This window comes from Exophiala mesophila (assembly GCF_000836275.1).
Source record: "Exophiala mesophila strain CBS 40295 unplaced genomic scaffold supercont1.1, whole genome shotgun sequence".
Taxonomy (NCBI): domain Eukaryota; kingdom Fungi; phylum Ascomycota; class Eurotiomycetes; order Chaetothyriales; family Herpotrichiellaceae; genus Exophiala; species Exophiala mesophila.
The window spans coordinates 4,833,297-4,853,205 of NW_015622504.1; the positions used below are offsets into that span (position 1 = coordinate 4,833,297).

At 49.5% G+C, this 19,909-nt stretch overlaps 5 protein-coding genes across 5 annotated transcripts; all 5 read right to left on the bottom strand.

Moving 5' to 3' along the window:
• Nucleotides 1-74: 74 nt before the first annotated feature.
• PV10_01543 (uncharacterized protein) lies at nucleotides 75-2,200 on the bottom strand. Its single transcript, XM_016365763.1, has 2 exons — nucleotides 1,733-2,200; nucleotides 75-1,666 (listed from the first exon to the last, which is right to left on the bottom strand). Exons 1-2 carry the CDS (start codon nucleotides 2,120-2,122, stop codon nucleotides 224-226), a joined length of 1,833 nt encoding a protein of 610 aa, XP_016229412.1. The 5' UTR covers nucleotides 2,123-2,200; the 3' UTR covers nucleotides 75-223.
• A 640-nt stretch (nucleotides 2,201-2,840) lies between these two features.
• On the bottom strand, nucleotides 2,841-3,425 carry PV10_01544 (uncharacterized protein; the record flags this gene model as incomplete). The annotated part of the gene is made up of 1 exon (XM_016365764.1): nucleotides 2,841-3,425. The coding sequence occupies one exon, from the start codon at nucleotides 3,423-3,425 to the stop codon at nucleotides 2,841-2,843; it is 585 nt and encodes a 194-aa protein (XP_016229413.1).
• Nucleotides 3,426-5,606: 2,181 nt separating this feature from the next.
• Nucleotides 5,607-8,333, bottom strand: PV10_01545 (uncharacterized protein). The gene has a single exon (XM_016365765.1). It carries the CDS (start codon nucleotides 8,223-8,225, stop codon nucleotides 5,943-5,945), a length of 2,283 nt encoding a protein of 760 aa, XP_016229414.1. The 5' UTR covers nucleotides 8,226-8,333; the 3' UTR covers nucleotides 5,607-5,942.
• Nucleotides 8,334-9,203: 870 nt separating this feature from the next.
• PV10_01546 (di-trans,poly-cis-decaprenylcistransferase) lies at nucleotides 9,204-11,563 on the bottom strand. Its single transcript, XM_016365766.1, has 2 exons — nucleotides 11,087-11,563; nucleotides 9,204-11,030 (listed from the first exon to the last, which is right to left on the bottom strand). The coding sequence occupies exons 1-2, from the start codon at nucleotides 11,291-11,293 to the stop codon at nucleotides 10,044-10,046; spliced, it is 1,194 nt and encodes a 397-aa protein (XP_016229415.1). The 5' UTR covers nucleotides 11,294-11,563; the 3' UTR covers nucleotides 9,204-10,043.
• Nucleotides 11,564-12,308: 745 nt separating this feature from the next.
• On the bottom strand, nucleotides 12,309-14,751 carry PV10_01547 (uncharacterized protein; the record flags this gene model as incomplete). The annotated part of the gene is made up of 10 exons (XM_016365767.1): nucleotides 12,309-12,379; nucleotides 12,447-12,552; nucleotides 12,610-12,832; nucleotides 12,888-13,010; nucleotides 13,103-13,233; nucleotides 13,307-13,916; nucleotides 13,990-13,998; nucleotides 14,066-14,139; nucleotides 14,219-14,355; nucleotides 14,439-14,751. The coding sequence occupies 10 exons, from the start codon at nucleotides 14,749-14,751 to the stop codon at nucleotides 12,309-12,311; spliced, it is 1,797 nt and encodes a 598-aa protein (XP_016229416.1).
• Between the last annotated feature and the right edge of the window lie 5,158 nt (nucleotides 14,752-19,909).

Below are 19,909 nucleotides of genomic sequence, written 5' to 3' on the forward strand. Positions count from 1 at the left end.
TCAAATCCACTGGTTAAGGGGGATAGGTTCAGCGACACCAGGGCTGACGGACTTTCACAACTTCAATGGTCTGTAACATACCTTACTACTAGTTAGATCAATTTTAAGATGAGCCACAAGGCAGCAGTTTTATGAGTGGATTCAGCCTGCTTTATATCTCCTTAGTATCCAGCGTAAGAACCATAGACACACACGCGTATATTATACATTCACCATTCACTGATCATGACGATAAATTCTCCCTCCTCTTCCCCGCCTTAGCATTCCCAAACAAATCCCTCCAAAACTCCTTAAACCCATATCCCTTGGTCCCATCCTCTTCACGAATAACGCCCTCATGTCCTTTCCACTCCTTGGCACCAACCGTGGACCCAAACCGTTCCAAAACCCCTCCTTCCTGATGCGGCATGACAGCGATCTTCACCACGGGTTTGCGACTGCGCTGGAGTATCTCGTCTGGCAATGAAGGTGCAATGTCGGCAAAACAGCGCTTCAGTTCACGCGCTAATGTGTAGTAGGGTTTCTGTGCGATCTTGGGCGCCATTAGGTTGTAGCTCCGTGTTAGACTGTTGAGCTCTTGGATTGCAAGGGTGTGGTATTTTAATTCGGTCTTTTCCCAGTGAGGGTCACGGAAGGGGTGGGGCATTGGTAGGACGCGGGGTGTTGCTGGTGATGCTGGTGATTGAGAGGGAGGGGATGAATGAGAGTGTAAGGGTGAGTTGGTGGAGTCTGTGGGTTCTATGATTGTACTGGGATCTGTTGTGGTGGTAGGAGTGGCGTTTATCTCGGTCGTACCTTCTTTGTCGTTGCTGGTCTCCGTGGCAGACTTCTCTGTCACGGTGATCTCGACCTGGTCTGGTGATTTCTGCTCCGACTCCTGCGACTCCATGGGCAAGCCTGCTGCGAGCCTCTCTTCGACCGTCACCGTGGTCAGCACCCCGTCACTCGATATGGAACTCAACGTTTCCCTTTTTTGTATTCGAGGATTCACCAGTTCTTCGGCCAATGCGTATCCTTGTGCTCGGCGAACCTGGTCTTGCACTGTCCCTCCGGAGCTGGCGATACAGCGAGCCGCGTGCCTTCGCCAGTCGTTCCGTAACCGACTGCGAAAAGTGGCCACCAATTTAACCAATTCTTGCTGTTTCTCAATCCAAGGTGGTACGATCTCTTGTTTCTGGATGATCTTGTTCATGAAATACTCGGTCGTGTCGAGAAAAGGGCTGTTGGCATTGTAGTCTCGCTCCACATTGATACCTTTACCACGAGAAATGTTTTTGAATTGTCCTCTAGCGATGGCGTCTTCGATCCGTTCGTTTGCAAGACTTGTCAGGCCTTGGAGAGATGTGGGCATTGGTCGAGCACCTGGGCTGAATCGTTCTTTTAATTCTTTGCGCCATTTCTCCCGCTCCTTCTCATCCATATCATTTTGCTGGCTGATGGCGTATATGCTTGTTTTGTCTCTTGCATTCGCTAATCGGTTGGCGGCCGACACGTTCTTCTTTGGGCCTGGATGGAGATTCTTGTGGGGGAGCGCCGGAGGTCTGTAGGGCGACCGGAGTTTTTTATGACTGTCATCGAGCATTCTTAAAGCTGCGTCATGTAGAGACTCGGAGCCTGTCCATGGTTCTGCTCCAGCTATGTCGCGTGTGCCCTTGCCGGCGGCGTCCTGCGACGGAGAGCGTTAGTAATTTCGCTGGTGGCAAATAAGGACGGGATGTCTCTTCGAACGTACTGGCATATTGACTTGACTGGCAGCTCGCTGGTTCTGTCCGGGAAAAGATGTCTGGGCTATCCTCTCCTCAAGTTGTTTCTTCAATTCGTCTGAGAAGACCTCCTTCATAAGTTTCTGGTCACTTTTGCTGCCCGTGTCCATTGTCTCCTCCGCCATGTCCGCCAGACGTCGGGACATCGCCCCTTGCTCCTTAACCTCGTCATTGGAAGCATTTCCGGTCTTCCCGGCTTTTGGAGGTGTTGGATTCTCGTCTTGAAGTGGCGAGAGGACGCGGAATGAACGGCGGATGAAGGTGCTATCGTGGACGATCGCAGGGGCAGGAATTCCCCGCACTTTTTGAGCCCGAAGGCAACGAGCGCATGTCCAGACACGTCTGGTCGGCGAGCTCATCTCGCCAGGGGTTGAAACAGTACAGATCTAGTACTTAGTAGATCTGACGAAGGAAAAAGACGCAGAGATGACATGGCGATGGAACTTACTCAAGTGGCCATCTGAAATCTACACATTCTGGATACATGTTTCGACGAAGCTCTTCTCCGCAGTTTCACTTAAAGCCGTTATCAGCGGCAGGTGGCACTCAAGCAAGTGTTAGGCACGTGACCATCAAATCATGTCACCCACTCCCACAGTACCCCACGACTTCCCACTTATTATTAACCCCTGCCGAGCCTAGCCTTGCCAATACCTGTCATTAACAACGAAGTACTAGGTATTCATCCACGTCTTAGATTACCCTTAGGCGGGTACGATTAGAAATAAATCTAAACGAAGCAGCGATGGAACGATTACTACGACTTATGCGTACACCGACCTTTCATACCAGAAAACTCGATGTTGATTATATTCGTATCTCAAATCCATCTATGTATTTTCTTGTCAGAGGAATGAAATACATAAGGTGAGGCTTATGGGAAAACATTAATGGTGGATAGGGGATTATGATTAGCGGTATATTTGCTTCCTCTATGCTTTTTCTTTTTGGCTTTTTCTGATACTCACCTTGAACTACCTCTCATGTACTTACCTGTCTCGATGCATCAACTGCTGACTAGTTGCATCGCACAAAATTGCTACAACAACAATGCCTCCAACTCTCCATGGACAGCGTTTAACGACGATGTCTATGACCGGTTCCTCGCGGAGCACGCACAGGCATTAGAGTTTGGTCGTCACCAACTGTGGCCGATTGCCGAGGATGGCTAGTAATATTGTCACGTTCGCGATGGTTCGATCCGGAGCGGCCTTCTGAACGTCTCGTGGACACCCCACGTCTAAGGTCGCTTGACTCGCGAGGGACGAGTTGGTGCTCATTTCGCTGTCGGAAAGTTTCATCGTTGTAACGGTCATTTCGGGAACTCTCACCTGATCGCCGAGCCGGACGCTCTCGAGCAAAGATACGTTCCAGCGCATTTACAACACGGGGTCGCTCCCGAGTCTGACGGGTCTCGGATGGCTGGATGGTGCGAACACGCTGAGTAGCTCGCTCATGCCCATCTTCTTCTGCAAGCAGGAGGCGCATCTCACGAGGAGTTGCCAGACGGCACAGATGAGGAGCACTGGACTCATCTAAACGGATGTAATGCCGTCCTCCACCGCATTTTGAAATGCAACCGTGGTCTGCAGATGACATGACTACCGTCGCAGGGCTGTGACTGGTGGCCTTCTGCATAACAACTTCAATTGCTCCTGACATGTTGATATCTTGGCCGGATGGGACAAGCTAGTTGGTGCTGATAGTAGTGTTGTTCTCGCACGCCCGCTGTTGGATTTTGATTTCGAATGTTGATGATTCTGACAGTGGGCGTTGCTGTGTGGTGAACGAGGAAGTTGGAGAGTTCGAAGCATCCCATCGACTCTTGAACGACATATAAACATATTCTCTTCGGTCCCTTTGTCGGAAGACAATAAAGAAAGCATTCATGCGAAATTCTCAAAGTGCAGCGCATACGCCATAGAGCTCTCTTTCTCTCGTCAACAATGTTCTTCCTAGGTGCATTGTGTCGATCAATCAGTTGATTGTGTCACTGGATCTCAGAAGGATTGTTTCATTACCTTGTCTGCACATTGTCTGAAGGATGAGTAGCCCGAAGCATGCGTTGCGCTGTTGGGCTCCAACGGTGTCAGTATAGGGTAGGTGCCGCTTTTAAGTCTACAGGGTACATGACTCGCAGCCTGCACACCAAGACCGCCAAGGTGTGATAAATGTTGCAAAACCCGCATGAGTTCTAAGTCACGTGCAGAACTCAAATGTACGTTTCTGCGCTTCACTCGTCACAGATGCTCTACCGTAGAGACATAGCTGGAGCTACATTCCACCGTACTAAATCTTGGCCAATTTTTCGACTGCAGCTTCAAGCCTACACTGTGCTACTCAATGTCGATGGTGGTCTGCTCATTACACCTTCAACGCCGCCATTTGAAGTCACTACCTACACTCGCTTCGGAGCCGGTGGAGCGAAGAGGAGGAGGAAACTATACTACCGTGCCTGGCCTGGGATCTTCAGCGTACCCGTGACTAAAAGATCCCGAAATTATCACGTTCCATCGCAAGCTGCGGACGAGTCGTCAACGACTTTTGCCAAACAGCTCTATCACTTCGACTATACCTTGCCGACCCCCCACCGTCCACTCGACCTCGCCTGTGACTGAAAAGCGCCTGGTTAACAATGCCTCCTAAAGGCGCTTCGACGGCGCTGAGGCCGATTCGATTACAATCAGTGGACAAGCTCCGAATCCGACACCCTGACACACAAGCACCCACGCCATGCCTGGGAGCCATGAGCGCCATGCTGAGTGAGTGACTGAATGAGCCCAGACTGACCGGACCGGATTAACTGACGGTTGGAATGTATAATAGACTGCTGGGCTTCGAGTGCACACGGCGGCGGGAATTGCGCTCATTTGGAAGTTGCGTTGAAGAATTGCATGGACGCGCCGGTATGTGGAATGCCCTCTTATCATAGTCTAGTGATTTCTGCGAGCGAGTCCCCGGTCAGATTTGTTGTGATGGATCAGTGTTTACGTGCTGTGCATATGAGCTAACGGAGGATTCAACCCCCTGCAGAAACAAACGAAAACAGGCAAGAGCACGATCAACTACCATTTGGCAAGATTATTCCCCAAAGTCTCGGGTCCGAGGAAGAAGTAAACAGGGTTTCACCTAATTTGGGACAAGAAGTCTCTCAATATCGGGGGGAGTATTCGATATTTGGCTACCCTCGAGCGAACTATCAATTTGTCTCTGGGGACAGAGATCCCACGCACATCCGGTCCTGACATCAGGGATTCTGTCTAGTGACAGACGAGCTTGTCCCCCATCTCCAAGAGGACGGATCACTCACTGTACCACCCCTCTAATCGGCGACATCCACGATGTGTCGCACGACCGCGAGACTGTAGGTGGTCACTTGGGCCATACGGCCTCTCACTGCCGCAGTCCACGGCATTTGGGGTCCTGGAAGAGGCGATAGGGGATGACGATTGATCGAGCTTATAAGGCCACGAGTTGATAGATTCACATTCCATCTGTACAACAAGATACCAACCAATTCATCCAGCATTTGGAAACCGCCTACCGTTTTGCTTCGAAAGACAACAACAGTCTTGGCTCAACTCCTGCCTGTGGTGCGATCGGAGTGGGGTTGACAGTCGTTTGATTGATCACGGGATGGGATTATGATTATAAGTGAGATCTGCCACGAGTGTAAGACTAGTAGCACTGAGGAAGAAACTCATGTCGGATCAGAGAGATTTTATTGTACAAGAGCTTGACAAGACTAAAGCTATTTATTAATGTGCAAATTTGAGTTTGCTACGTTACCAGTTATGCTGCTGTAACGTTATCGCCGATGCTATAAATCGAAGTAATGCTAGAATGCTGATGCTGATGCTGATGCTGATGCTGATGCTGATGCTTGATGCTAATGTCGAGTTCGTGTCGTGTCGTGTCGTGAGATGCCACATGAGTCCTTTTTCCATGCTGTCCCAACCGTCAATGTCGCTAATATGCTAGTGCAGTGAAATCAACATGCTTTTGACCCTGGCAATATCCAATAAATCCAACGCAGAACCCGTGTGTGTGTTGCGATCAGCCATGATACCGTAAGAAAAACAATCCATATGAAACGCTGTTGAGCCGATACCCTGAAGGCCCATGCCTGTTGACAATCCATGGTCTCGTTTCAAGCTGAAAGGAGGCTCCTTTGATCCCCTATGATCTTTTGAACATGAAATACCCATACATTCCACCCACATCTTGTTCAACAATGGGTACTTTTCTCATTCCCCACCAGCGGGCGCCCATCTTCCAAGGTCGAGAGCCATCGTCGATAGTTGAACCCTGCAATGGCTGTCGGACATACCAACCTCTCCGTCCAAGTTCCTTGACCACCCATTCGGGCCTTTTGATATGGGCGTTGCGGCGTTTGACCTCCTGGAGTACCTCTGAGCTAAGTTCGATGACCTCTAGAGGAAGAGACTCCTGGTCGGTGATGCAGAAAGAGGGTGAATAGGAGAGAGACATTTGCGTGACTGACTTAATATTGGTAAGGTCAATGTAACGCAGAGAACTGTATGGGGTACGTTTGCTTGGAGACGAGCTGGTGTTGGAGTCATCATCTTCGGACTTGAAGAGCTGCTTAATGTCGGAACTGAGGCTGAGATCTGCGCCGCGAAGGCCGAGCTCTTCGAGATGGGGAGATAATCGTCGCAAGGCGGGAATGTGCGTTTGATTGACCCGGGCACCTCCCAAGTTTAAAGAGCGTACAGTTGGTGGGAGGGATGCCAAGAGTCGGCTGACATCGACCTCGCTCAAAAGTCTGTGGCGTGATGAATCAGCGGAAAGGTTGAGATAGACGATGCTGTCTTTGATGGCGGGGTGAGTGGTGATGAATTTGACCACTGCAGACCCCTGCAGACCTGTGCATCGCTCCAGGTTGAGGTGGGTGATCTTGGCAGTTTCTGGAATCGAGAAGAGGGCCTTGTCGTTGATCAAAGTATGTGCAACGTCGAGATGAGTGAGACTGGCAAGGCGGGGGAGAAGAGTCTCGAAGACGACCGGTTGAAGGGTGGTGCATTCGTGAAGAGACAAGCCTTTGAGGCTTGGCAATGGGGTTGAATCCATATTTTCACAGACCTGAGTGAATGCCTGTGTGAAGGGGCGACAGGAGCAAGCGCAGAAGTCCAATGCAGACATTAGAGGCATCTTGAGAAGGGTGGAGATGATGTCTGCGTTGAGTTCGTCGTCGATATGCTCGTGGACGAGGAATGCTTGGAGATTAGGGACAAGGTCGAGACATGCTTTGAGGGTAGTAGGGGTTAGGTAAGGCTTCTGGTTACGAGCGTTTCTGGCACTACCAAAACCCATGTTGGAGTAGTGAGAGAAGTCAAGCCACTGGACCATCTCGCCAAGTGCCTTGTCGTTGCCAATGCTCCTCATAAGTTTGAAGAAAGCCTTGGACTGAGGAATGGAAACATGTCGATACATGACGCGGACAGCGGCGGCATGCAATCTCGATGATGCTAAAGCACACGAGGCCAGGTCGACATGAGGGCGAGCATAAGGATCAGCGGTATGGTCCACTGTGACATAAGAGAAGATCAGGTCGAGAATCTCTTGGGGCATGCTTTCCAAGTATGAGACGGGCTGGTCTTGGTGGATGGGGTACACTGGTAGTTCGTCGAAATCATCGAAAATGGCGACCTCGTTCGAAAGGTCTGACTCATATGGTCCGATGGACTCCCTGACCTTCTCCCTCCAGATGTCGAGGCTGAAGCTAGCTGGGTGAGGTTGAACGCGGGTGATTTCTTTGGCGAAGGGGAGGTTGAAGAGTTTCTGAGCGGACCGTCTCTTCTCGAGCTCATCGAGAATCTTCTGTAACTTGCGGGGTTGACTCTTGAGATACCCGGAGAGGCGAGCAGAGACGTGATCTTCATGTGTGCCGCCGTAGTGGTATGAGCAAAGACCCTTTGTTTTGCACCATTGTGTGCAGGGCCATGCAATCCACTCGACTTCTTCGAGGTCTGAGGAGGATAGGGAGGACTCGAAGGATTGGGGGAGCCCATCACCCGGCTCTTCCTTGACCGAAGCATACGAGAACTTGCGTGTCGAGTTCATATCTTCAGGTGGGAGAAGTAGGTGTGGGCGAGGCTGTAAGGTGAGGCTTTGCCGAACTGTGTGTAGAGGTGGCGTCGCTGTTGAAGTATCAAAATCCTGCGACGGGGTAGAAAGTGAGCGCAGGCACTTGGGTGTAGATGGCGTTATCTGTGGCGAAGATGTGTGCATTTTTGCTGATGAGGGTCTTATGAAGGTCTGAGGGTCTGTCAGGAAAGAAAATGAAGGCTCGGAGATGCATCCACTGTGCAAGGGGAAAGGACAGGGTGGGCAGGGTTGGTATAGATGAATAGAGGTTTCATGGGGGTAATGAAAATGGCAGACTTTGCGGTGGTGACACATTGTTTTGAGAACTCCGCAGGTTGCCGCGCTCTCATTCATCAGAGTTTGAACGTGGCGAGGGACAAGCCAGGGGAACCACTGCAGGCCGAGCAAAGCCACTGAAAACTCACGCTTGACCTCAGGCAGGCTCCAGATGATGTTATTTTTCCCCAGATTTTCAAGCGGGAGGCGGCAACACTGCCCAAAGGGGATCACGTCAAAGGCTGTCTTTGTGCGTCTTCTGATCTTTTTTTGCTCGGCGCTAGGTTTGCCCTCCGGTCTGCGCTTGGTCTGCGCTTTCGGAGTCACATGAATCCGGCTGACAATGTCCACCACCTGGTAGAGACTTCTAGGCTGTGTCATAGCGTACTAGCACCTACGGAGCTCATAATCACCTCACCTCGTGACAAAGCCTACCTTGAGATTTAGGCAGTAGTTTTGGGAGCTCTCTTTATCCATGGCTCTGGAAGCCGCCACCGGCCGAATCATTGTCCATGCAGCCCCTGTACAAACAAGGACCCGAATTTCCGACCTTGATCGTTGATGATGTCTGTTGGCATCTTTACCAGTGGTAATGGCAGAGACAGTGGCAGCAACCGCCATAGGCGGAGAGTTGATGAGTCGAGGAAAGTGGGCGAACGATGCAAAACTCTGTGTCAATGTTGACACAAGATTACTTGATGGAAATTCCACGCCTGGAGGGACACCTTGGCACTACCGCAAAAGGTCTGCACGCGCCCCTGCAAAGTTTTCCTAGTGGTTGAAAACTTGCGACTTTCGCCCTACTTGTGTCGCCATCGCACCTGCCCTTGACCTCATCTATAGGCATCATCCAGGGCTTCATTGGAAGTTTCAGGCGTTGAATAAGCGGCAATCTCCTTTTCTGGTCCTCACTTCCTCAGGCACGGCACGCCAGGTCACGTTGTCTCCAACTCTGCCCAGACAAAACGTCGCTTTAGTCATAAAAATGCCTTGTCCCTTCCACTACCATCCTCCTTCCTTTAACGCTGCATTTCATGACACACCCGTACTACATCGCTGCATTGTATCGCTGTATTCTGGGGTCTTCTCCGCATTTTGATCCCTGGCTATCGGTTACACCGGTACACATTGTGAGGGTCTACTAAAACTGACATCTCCGCGGCAGCGGGACTTCCCCTCGAAGGCTGGGGAAGCCGTCCGAAGTGCGGTGCATGGACCTATCTCAGTAATTTGACTCACTTTGACTCAGGTACTAGACCTTGCTCCCAACCGATCGATTGCTCATCTACTCGCAAATGCCGTCGAAGGCTTCACTGAGAAAGCCATACCGAAAATTGCACGAGCTCTTCCATACGCTTCAAGGCTAGACAATCAACAGAAGCCACGTTGTGTGATTGGAGATTAATACCATCCTGTGGCTGTGAACATGTACTCCGTATGTCCCTTTCCTCACCCGTGATCAGGTCAGGTGACCGTCTCATCATCACCTGAGTTTGGATAAGGTTTCCGTCAAGAAGTGATTGTCCGACGAGGTTTCCAAGCCTGTGCTCGTACTGCCCCTGAGAGGCTAGACCGGTCTATCAAGACCTTGTACATCTTTCGACTCTCATCGTACATGATCGGACTATGCTATGCCCATCCTACTTGGCTTCTAGCCCGGACAGTCTTAGCATCATCGAGGGTCTTGTCCAGTGGCAGCTAAGACATATCAACAACTGTAGAAAGGAGATCAGCCAGCGCAACACTGACAGCCTGGAGAACATGCGAGCCGATGGTAAATGTGACAGTTATGTGGTGGGTATCATGCACACGCTATAGCATCGTGTGTTGATGCTATATACTTGGACACCATACAGGGCTCTTTTCCCGGCTCAGATCGTCAACCGTTGTATGGTTCTAAGCCACTGCAACCTTGGTTGTCGGGTTTTGTACTCGATGCAGTGTCTTTGGGCTATTTTCATCCTCACTCCTTGTTCCCTCCTTGGTCGTTCTCCACTGCCACTCCCATAGCACGGGCAGGAAACTCCACAGGTCAAAGTCGGGCCACAGGACATCGAGGAATACAATCTGCGTCGATTCGTGACACTGCCAGAGCAGGAAATCTGATAGTCGGCTGACTCCACTTGTCCGTACCAGTAAATCCACTGGTGGGTCCGGCCCTGTATACATGTGAGAGGTGAGTGTATCGGCTGTGATGTTCTCAGGATTCAGAAATTGAGCTTCTTTGTTGGAGGCAGTGGCCTTGGATAAAGGATTCAGACCAGTTGGTGGGGAACAATCGTCTTGGTGGAGTGTTGTGGATGTGGAAACGCTCGAAGCGTCGTTTTCCTGATCAGACTGAGGCTGTGAGTTTGACGAAAGAGAGGTCGTGCTTGAGTTTGGAGACTGGAGGTTTGTGCTTGAAGCATATATAGGCAGGCTTGGTGCAGTTTCCACCCGCTTGTGATCCGAGAGATGCTGCGACCGGATCGTATTTGCTATCCGCTCTTCCTTAAAAGGACTTCGATGGCTCTTGTCCGATCCTGGCTGCGGAATCGGCCGACTGTATTCGACAACAGTGTCTCGGACTGCAGATGTGATTTCCTCCCTGCTTGTATACGGGAAGCAAATGTTCAGCACGCAGTTGCCATTACGAGATGTCATTTCAACGGCGCGGTCAACGGCTTCGAGGACGTCAGGTTTGATGAGTTCTCGCTGGCCAAGGATTCGGACACGAGCACCGTATCGATCGAGCAAGTCGCCATGCTGAACAAGCTGCTTCAGCTTGATCTTGGCCATTTCCATAAGCCCATCGACCTCATACTTTGATCTCTTGAAATTCTCAATGCTGAAGGCGTAGATGGTAACATGTGTCACACCTGATTTATAGCAGACCTCGAGGATCTATTATTAAACAATCAGACCAAGTTCAACATATGCAGCATTGCAACAGAGCCTACCTTTGCCAAAGCCTCAAACCCCAGGTTATGGCCTTCGATTGTTTCAATTCTGTGGTCTTTGGCAAACCGCCTATTTCCATCCATAACGAACGCGACATGCTTGGGAACCGGGCCCTGACGAAGGGCACCAATGAGTAGCTCCCGGAGCTGATTCAGTGCCCATTCTGCCGGTGGGGAGGAGAGAACCCATTTGCGGAATCTCGACATGATTGTGGGAGTCTGTGTGTGAGGAGCGGTGAGTTGGAGATGTGGTTTGGGGTTTGGTTCAGGTTTTCGGAGCGACTGAAATTTGGTGTCAGAGAGCCATGATGAATGACTTAAGGTAGGTATAACATGATTGACAACGGCATCTCTGACAATCAAGGATTAGAGGGAAAGGGCAGCCACAGTACACGCAATGGCAACAAGAATGATACGTGGCTGGAGTGATGATAGACAAGCTGCGCCAATGTCGAGAAATCTTGTTGAATGTCTCCGGGTGACGTACGTGGGAAGGATAGTTCCGCCGCAGCCACCAAATCTAATAAAAGTAGGCCCTGTGGCCCCCGGAACTGGTTATCCAGGTGGCCAGGCACGCCAGGCACCCAATTATTGGCCTCTACGCGTACGAGTATGTAGCCTGAGGAGTCGCTAGATAGGTACATTGGCCTACCACACCAACCATAGTCATGTCTCATGAAATGTAGGTAGGCTGAAACCTGGAAGTCCCAACCTTTTTCCAGGATTCGACACTGATGGCATTGCAGGGCAGAAGTTACTCGCCACTCACGTGGAAACACATTCGCCACAAACGCTGAGGAATTTGATCACGTGGACCCAGCCTGCCTGCCTTTTATGGCCAGGCGATGACAAAGTCATGTGATCTTGTGCGACTGCGGTGTTCGTACTCGCAACTGCTAGTGGCGCTGCGTTCTAACCTAATAAGTTTGTGATTGCAGCTGCTTTTCTACTCATGACTCGTAACCACACACAATCACGTGCATGCGTCAGGGCCAGAGCAGGGTGATGAAATACTGACTTACGAAGTGTAGCCTAAAACTTAGAGGCTGGTCAAGTGTCACCAGATATGCTTCAAGCCCGAGGGCCCGCCTCGGCCTAAGTAGCGTGCCTAATGGGCGTTGATTGCCCACTCTAACAGTAGCGATGCTTTGGTACTCCTTCTACTTGATGGATATCTCACTCTTAACATCTGGTTGATATTCCAAAATACCCCTGCCGTTCGTCACTGAAGCTTGCGTTGCTTCACAAGAAGTGCAAATATCAGTCCAATGGTGACAAAAAGAAGTGATGCTCCTATATAATAGGTCAGTCTCCATTCATACTTCTCACATTACACCAAACGCGGTAACAAAGAACTCACCATACGTCCACTTGAGCGCATGGACATAAGATCCAACAAGTGCTTGTGCAAGCCGGGCTGGCAATTGATCGATGTAGTCGACATTCGCAGTGGCTTTGTCGATGATCTGTAAGTTTCAGTTTCCTGGACGACTTCCAGAATATGTGGCAAAGCAATCACGAACCTCTTTGCGTTTTGCAGCATCGACACCCAGGGCAACAAGCCGAGCTTCGAAGCCAGCTCGCAAGACGGCTTGCAGGATAAAGTTCAATAAGGCAAGTCCAAGGATGCCGCCCAAGCCAGTGAAGAGGTAGAGTGCAGATATCGCTGATGCCATGGTCTCCTTAGCGACACTCGCTTGCAGTGAAATAAAAGCGGCACTTTGCACCAGTCCTGTGCCAAACCCCCTGATTTACATGTCAGTATGTGGGATCTGATGCCTTTCTGCAGAGATTCACTCACCCGGGAATAATGTAGAGAGACTCAGGCCAGCCAGTATTTCCATTCCACCGAAGTGAAACAAGGATATAGCATGATCCTGCCAAAAGAGTACCAATGATCATAATGGTCTTATACTTTCCGCTCCTATAATTTGTGATATCAATAAGCATTGCTTACTCAACACAGCCTGTGCCTAAGGACGTAGGTAAATTAAGCAGAGGCACAATAGATCATACCTTTGTATCGCTACCCCTGAGAGTATTCCAGCGATAGTGTTGCCGAAGACAGCGGGGAAAAGATGAGCACCGGCTTCCGTGTTTGATACCCGTTCAGTGACTTGAAAATACAGAGGCACAGAGAACATGAGCTAATGTCCATGGAAGTCAGCCTTGAGTCGCTGATTCAAAAGAAACTTCGGAGAACCGGCGGAGCCAACTTACACCAGATTGAGCAGCAACTTGCAGAGCCATAATGCCAATAGATAACACCACGCCCTTGTTGTAGAATATCTCGAGCGGAAGAACAGGATCCTTAGCCCAACTTTGCTCAATCAGAATAAATATCCCGAAGAATATCATGGCACTGACAACCAACGTAGGAATGGCGGGGTGGCTCCATGGGATGATGATTCCCCCAATCTCGAGTGGAAGTAGCAAGGAAAGGATCAAAAGTCCCAAAAAAAGAGCTCCCAGGAAGTCAATCCGACCTAGCTTTTCTGAGATCGATGATTTCTGTTGCTCTTCATCGTCCTTGGTCGACACATTAGACGGAACTGTCAGTCCAACACAGAGCATGGCCAGAAGCATGAGCGGAGCCTGGCCAATAAAGGAGAATCTCCAGCCAACTTTATCGGCTAGCCAACCACCAAGAGGTGCTCCAATGCTCCGTCCCAGTGTGCTTAGAATGTTCACAAACGCTCGCCAGCTGGCTACTTCTCGAATAGGTACGAGATCTGTGATAATGATGGAAACCAGCACAGTCATTCCGGCTCCTGCGCTGCCAGATATAATCCTGCCTAGGATAACCTGTGGCATTGATTGACCAAGGCCACTGTGACTGTCAGAATGGCAACATGGGGCAACACTAACAACTCGGAGGCAGATTGGGTTTTCAGTGCACTTACACCACTAAACTATAGGCACCGTATGTTAGCCCTGCTTTTAATACGAATGGAGAATGGAATCCGAATTTCCACTTACCAACCGATGGCAAATACCAGATAGCAGGTCAAGATCGTACGCTTGTGCCCGAAAATGTCGCCCAATTTGCTCACCTAGGAACTTCAGTAAACGATTCCAGGCTTCCGGTTATATGATTTGTTTTGTAGAAGTATCGAACTTGGAACTGCATACCGTATTCTGTGTCGCAGCGCCTGCAAGAGCAAAAGCTGTGAACAACCAACTTGAGGAGTCTAGTGCATCGAACTCCGATGCAATGGTTGGGTGAGTCGCCATCACAAGGGAAGTATCTGCGTGGAATATGAAAACACCTGGAGACATGGATCGGTCGTCAGTCAGACACTCTATCAATGAGAACCTTCCTCTCAGCAGAGATCAAAAGTGAATGCAATACCGATTGTCAGCACCATAATGGTACGTAGCATGCCTTTCCTATTTGCTGGTGTTTCCTTCGGCGGAATAGCCTCCTCCACATCGTCTTCCTCGGCTCTTTCATGTTGAGTTCCATACACTCTCACTGAGTGTGAGGAACTTTCTGAGGATAACGATGAGCATGATGACGATGACTCTGAACTCGTTGTCGACTTCGAATGATCTATAGTCTTTGTGGTGACCAAAATGTCTGATTTCTTGCCCAAGAGTCCAATAGACTCTGATGGCTGGTCATCACTGGATGGGATATTGTGGTTTGAGGCGGTGGATTCCATTGTTGCTGCTGATTGCAACGAAGTCACGCCGTCTCGATTGTCGAGTAGTAACGATAGTCTCACAAAACCACCATCTCTAGAAAGGACCACCGCAGTCTTGCAAGGCTACCGGTGTCGAGAGGCCCCAAACTAGGATGCAGATTTCCATGCACGGAACCGGATATTAGGTTAACATCCACGAGGACTGCGATTCCACTATGCAATTGTGCAAAAGGCCCGTAGCGTCCTGCTCCCTGGCCTAGATGAAGACGACATTTTAGTGTCAATGACGAGCTTCGAACCGGTACTCGGGTCCATCTCGCCTTTAGACGAACCAGTGTCATATCAGGTCGAGATACCAGTGATTGGCAATTACGACCCGCAGAGCCGCTAAGGTACCTCAACACAGACATCTTGAAAAATACAGCTAATTCATGTCCACATGAAAAAATTTTCTTATCTCAAAGATCTATGGTTATGCAGATGCCGCCAAATGCTTTGACTATACGGAGTAGACTGGAGGGAGATGCGAATGCGGAGTTACGGGGTCGTCGACGATGAATTGCGTGATTTGAGCGAAAAGAACGACATCGTCGGCAATACTTCAAGATACCTTGGCAAACCACAAACGGGCACAACCAGCAAATGTGCATAACGTGTGTACAAAAACTATACATGGGAATGTCCTTTTGACTGTGGTCTGGAATTAATGCGTGGGAGAACCCAGAACTTCAAGTTTGGGCTTGCTCTTGATTTTAGTGGGGATAAGCGAACGTTTTTTCGCCCAAGTCGACATTCACCATATTTTACATCTTTGCACCGTCATCTGACATTTTCTCAGGACTTTTCTACTTGCTCTAACCGTTCCTAAAGGGGGAAGAAAAAAGGTGGATCTCGTGAGTTCTACCACCATTCGCTCGATCGGATTCCATTTCCATAGACCAGTCCATCCTTCTCGAATTGGGGGCCTTCTGACTCGATCAAGTACCCAAGCTCGCACCGATTGAAATGCACACGTGTCTGTGCTGTGTAGAAATCATCAAACCGTGCTGACAGGGCATCTGGCAGGCTCTGCACATTGCCTTGTGGATGGAGCGACTCCCATGGTTTGACGCAAACGCGACCCTTGCACGATTTGAGGACAAGAATCAGTGCGTCCAGCCTGGAAACAAGCTGTTCAAACGGCACTTTGAAATGTGTAGCCTTCTCTGCAGTAGGTGCTAGAAGATTTTTCACTTGGTAAGGATCCGTCTGCGCAGCATTAGAATCAGCATTATGGTTGGTCTGAAGAAGGGCTTGTTATATTTCTTACCTTGAGATCATAAAGCTCGTTCTCGCCATTGCACCATACGGAGTAGTAAAGGTTATACTCATCGCTCACGACGCGGACTGCCTTGTAGGTATTGTTGAACTCCATGTGTCCCACATCTTGCTTGCCGCCACCTTCGAAAGTCGCCATTCCCCAGTACTCGACGGTGACATGCTCGTTGCGCGTTGTTTCTGCCTCTTTGAATTCTGGCTTAGTGAGTGGAATGGCAGTTCCATCCAGACCATCAGGTAGAGAGGCCCCAGCAAGCTTCAGAAAGGTTGGCACAAGGTCCGTGTGAGTTGTAACAGCTTGAGTTTCCCCATGAGGAACATTGGGGCCGCGAACAATGAGAGGGATATTGATGTCTTCTTCAAAACCACACTCTTTTCCTGGGGGAAGCCGATGTTGGCCTAAGTGGTAACCGTTGTCGGTTGTATAGAAGACATAGGTATTATCAAGAAGACCCAGTCGTTCGAGTCGGTCGAAGATGCCGTCCACCAGCTCGTCGACGGATTGAAGGGTGCGCAGTCTTTGGCGGTAAAAGTGGTCATACAGCGGGATATCCTCCTCAGGAATTTGTGGCCGTTCGGCGATCCAGTTGGCACCCGACGGAGTTTTGGGGTTGAAGTTAGGAGTGCGAGGTAGCTTGACGCCTTTAAATAGGTGTTCATGACGATGGGCAGGCAGAGGCGGTTGAAAGGTCACCAGCTTTGCAAGGTCATCTGGATCTGGAGGAATGATGATGCCATCTTTTGGGACATCTTCAATGTTGAATTGGACGTTGGTGTGAGGAGCGGGTGGTGCGATGCCCAGAAAGAATGGCTTTTCGCCCTTTGCAGCCTCTTCTAAGAACCCGTTTGCTTTGCCTGCAATCACATCAACGCTATGCTGGCCTTCGTAGCTAACCGGGGGATCCTGGTTTCGCTGAAAGGTAGCATTGTAATAGCGATAAGTGAAAGGATCAAGCAGGAAGTCCGACTGTGTCCAGCCAGCAGGGAAAGGCTTATTGTAGTTGGTCACATCGTGCGCATTGAACAATTTGCCCACGTAATAAGTGTCGTAGCCAGCCTGTTGAAGCCAGACCGGCAAGTATGCAGTTTGAAATCCTTGGGATACGAATTTTGGATATCCACCTAGCAGTTTCGTCAGCTTAACAGTCTCCTTGGTCATAAATTTCAAATGAATATAACGAACCATATGGTGGGAAAACATCCGTGACATTAGTGTTATGTGCGAGTTTTCCTGTGAGCAATGACACCCTCGAAGGACAGCAAATTGCAGTGGTGCAGAAATGTCGTTTATACTCAGTTCCCTTTTCCCGCAAGTGCTGCTTGATCAGAGGGAGGTAATCAAGAGAATTCATATGCAGGTCTTGATCGTCTGTGAGAACCAAGATGATATTTGGAGGCCGCGATGATTTTTCACCGCTGTCTGGAGAAATAAAGTGCTGCTTATCGAGTCCCCATCCTGCGACTGCTCTGACAAGCAGAGCAGCTGTGAGCAACCAGGTTGAATGCATGTTCACGGCACTTTCCTCGTTGTCGCTCTGTACCTTATTTCATGGGAACAAGCTCTTGAGGCGAGCAGCTGATAGCTGGATGTGGCTTGCTTATGTATCGATCCAGTCTCCATAAGCTGGATCCTGTACAATTACGATGAGCTAGTTCCTTCTCGAGTATCTTTCCTATACGAGCAAGTGAATGAACGTCCGAAAAGTGGAGCTCGCCCCGCTTATTACCGAGTGGAGTCATTACCTGTAACTGGCGTTACCGTATGAAGGACACCATGCATTTGGTACGCCATGTGGTTTGTCAAATACGATATCGATATCGTCCACCGGCTTGTTACGGGGCCTTGTCTTTTTTTATGTCCTCTTTATGCTTTCAACGCGGTTAGGACTTCTCACTGCTGTTTCCACACTCATTTTCCGCACTCATGCAGTGCACCCCGGTCTGACCACGCTCTCACTTAGCTTTCTGTCTGCATCCTAGCCAAGCGAAAAGAGGGGACGGTTCGTTGCCACGACTGAGTACGAGCACTGTAATTCGCTCTGCTAAGCCCTCAGAGATGTCCATCCTTCTAGATGATTTCTCATTGAACCCCTGGGCAGACCAAGACAATGTTGAGGGACCCAGACCGATCTATTCTTTTCGGTTTAGCGGATTCGTCACTTTAGCAGCGATAACACCATTTTCTCGAGCATTGTGCTGTCAGCTATCTTTATCGAAATCTGAATCTATTCCTCGTTGTGGGGTCATGGGTAAACGAAAAAAAAAAAGATGGGAAAAAGAAGGACCGTGGAGCCCGTGATAGGCAATCGATTGATGTGGCTCCATATAAGGCAAACCCGAGTCCCATGAATAGCAACTCCGACTCGTGAACCACTCTGTCGAAACGGCGCTGTCGACGATCACCTAAGTTACAATGGCAGAAATCATATTGGAGAAAGACGCCTTGGGTGATAAGGGTGTCCAAGCCACCGAGACACCCCTGGACATTGACGGAGCCACGGAACGTGACTGGACAGAGCAAGAGGAAAAGAAATTAGTACGAAAGTAAGAACTGACGACAGCAAAATGATGGCGTTTGAATTTATTTTCTAAAGATATTCGCAGAATCGACTTTATCGTCATGCCCCTATTGATCTTGACATTCTTCACTCTTCAATTGAATCGCGGCAACATGTGAGAAACCCGCCTTCTTTGCATTCGTCAATTCTTCTGACATGGGTTCGACTCTCTTAGAGGGAGCGCGCTCACCAACAACTTTTTCCAAGATGTTGGTATCACTCAGAATCAATTCAATATTGGCCAGCAGCTACTCTCGGCCGGTATTGTGGTGTTCGAGGTATGGCTCCCCTAGAACACTACTGGAATCACATTTCGGAGTTCATTCTAACTTAGATTTGCAGATCCCAAGTAATATGATGTTGTACAGGTTGGGTCCAGTGAGTTGGCTGGGTCCTCAGATCGTCGCCTGGTAAGATGCCGAGAAGGCTTCAACCTATACAATAAATCGAGCCATACTAACCGAGTGTCGATAAAAGGGGACTGGTGGGTACATTTCAAAGCTTTCAGAAGGGCCTCGGTGCCTATCTCACAACCAGACTGCTGCTAGGGTTAGTCTGAACACCCTTTGTTATAGCACCTGTGCACAATTTTCTAACACTTTGAATAGCATTTGTGAATCCGGATTCATCCCCGGTGGGCTATTCACCATGACTCGGTACTATAAGACCCAGGAGCTTGGCAGAAGGTTTTCTGCCTACTTTTTGGGCAATATGGTTGCATCAGCATGTAGTGGACTCATGGCATACGGAATGTAAGTCACGATCCACGGATGGTGTCTCTCAGATGATGGCTCACGATATCAGCATTCGACACCTCAACCAAAGGTCAGGCCTTGCTGGTTGGCAGTGGATCTTTCTGGTAAGTCTAGCCGCGACCAGATCAGGCTGCGGAATTTCGTATCAGGAGAGAGGATTGCTGATAACTACCTTACTCAGATCGAGGGTGTGATGGCTATTGGAGGGGGCATTCTGTTCATCCTCCTATTCCCTCGAGACAATGCCAACCCTGTAAACTTGTTCGGCTATCAATATTTCAACGAACGTGAAAGATACATCCTCCGTCAGCGCCTGATTCTCGACGACCCTTCAAAGGCCAGGAAAGGAGGTAGACATGTACCAAAGGCAGATCTACGAAAAGTGGTGAGCATTGAACCCAAGCCGGCTACAAGGTAATCACTAAAGCATTTAATGCCACAGTTCACCAATTGGCGCCTGATTCCCCATGTTATTACCACAATTGGAGGCATTGCACCCACACAGGGCCTTGGCTCATACTTGCCAACGCTGGTCATTGGAATGGG

Bases quoted from the DNA above. Each gene is read 5' to 3' on its own strand.
- PV10_01545 (XM_016365765.1), bottom strand. From the start codon at position 8,225: ATGAATGAGAGCGCGGCAACCTGCGGAGTTCTCAAAACAATGTGTCAC.
- PV10_01543 (XM_016365763.1), bottom strand. From the start codon at position 2,122: ATGAGCTCGCCGACCAGACGTGTCTGGACATGCGCTCGTTGCCTTCGG. The intron at 1,667-1,732 runs GTACGTTCGAAG...TCTCCGTCGCAG, and splicing joins CCAGTCAAGTCAATATGCCA to GACGCCGCCGGCAAGGGCAC.
- PV10_01546 (XM_016365766.1), bottom strand. From the start codon at position 11,293: ATGTCGAGATTCCGCAAATGGGTTCTCTCCTCCCCACCGGCAGAATGG. The intron at 11,031-11,086 runs GTAGGCTCTGTT...GTTTAATAATAG, and splicing joins GGTTTGAGGCTTTGGCAAAG to ATCCTCGAGGTCTGCTATAA.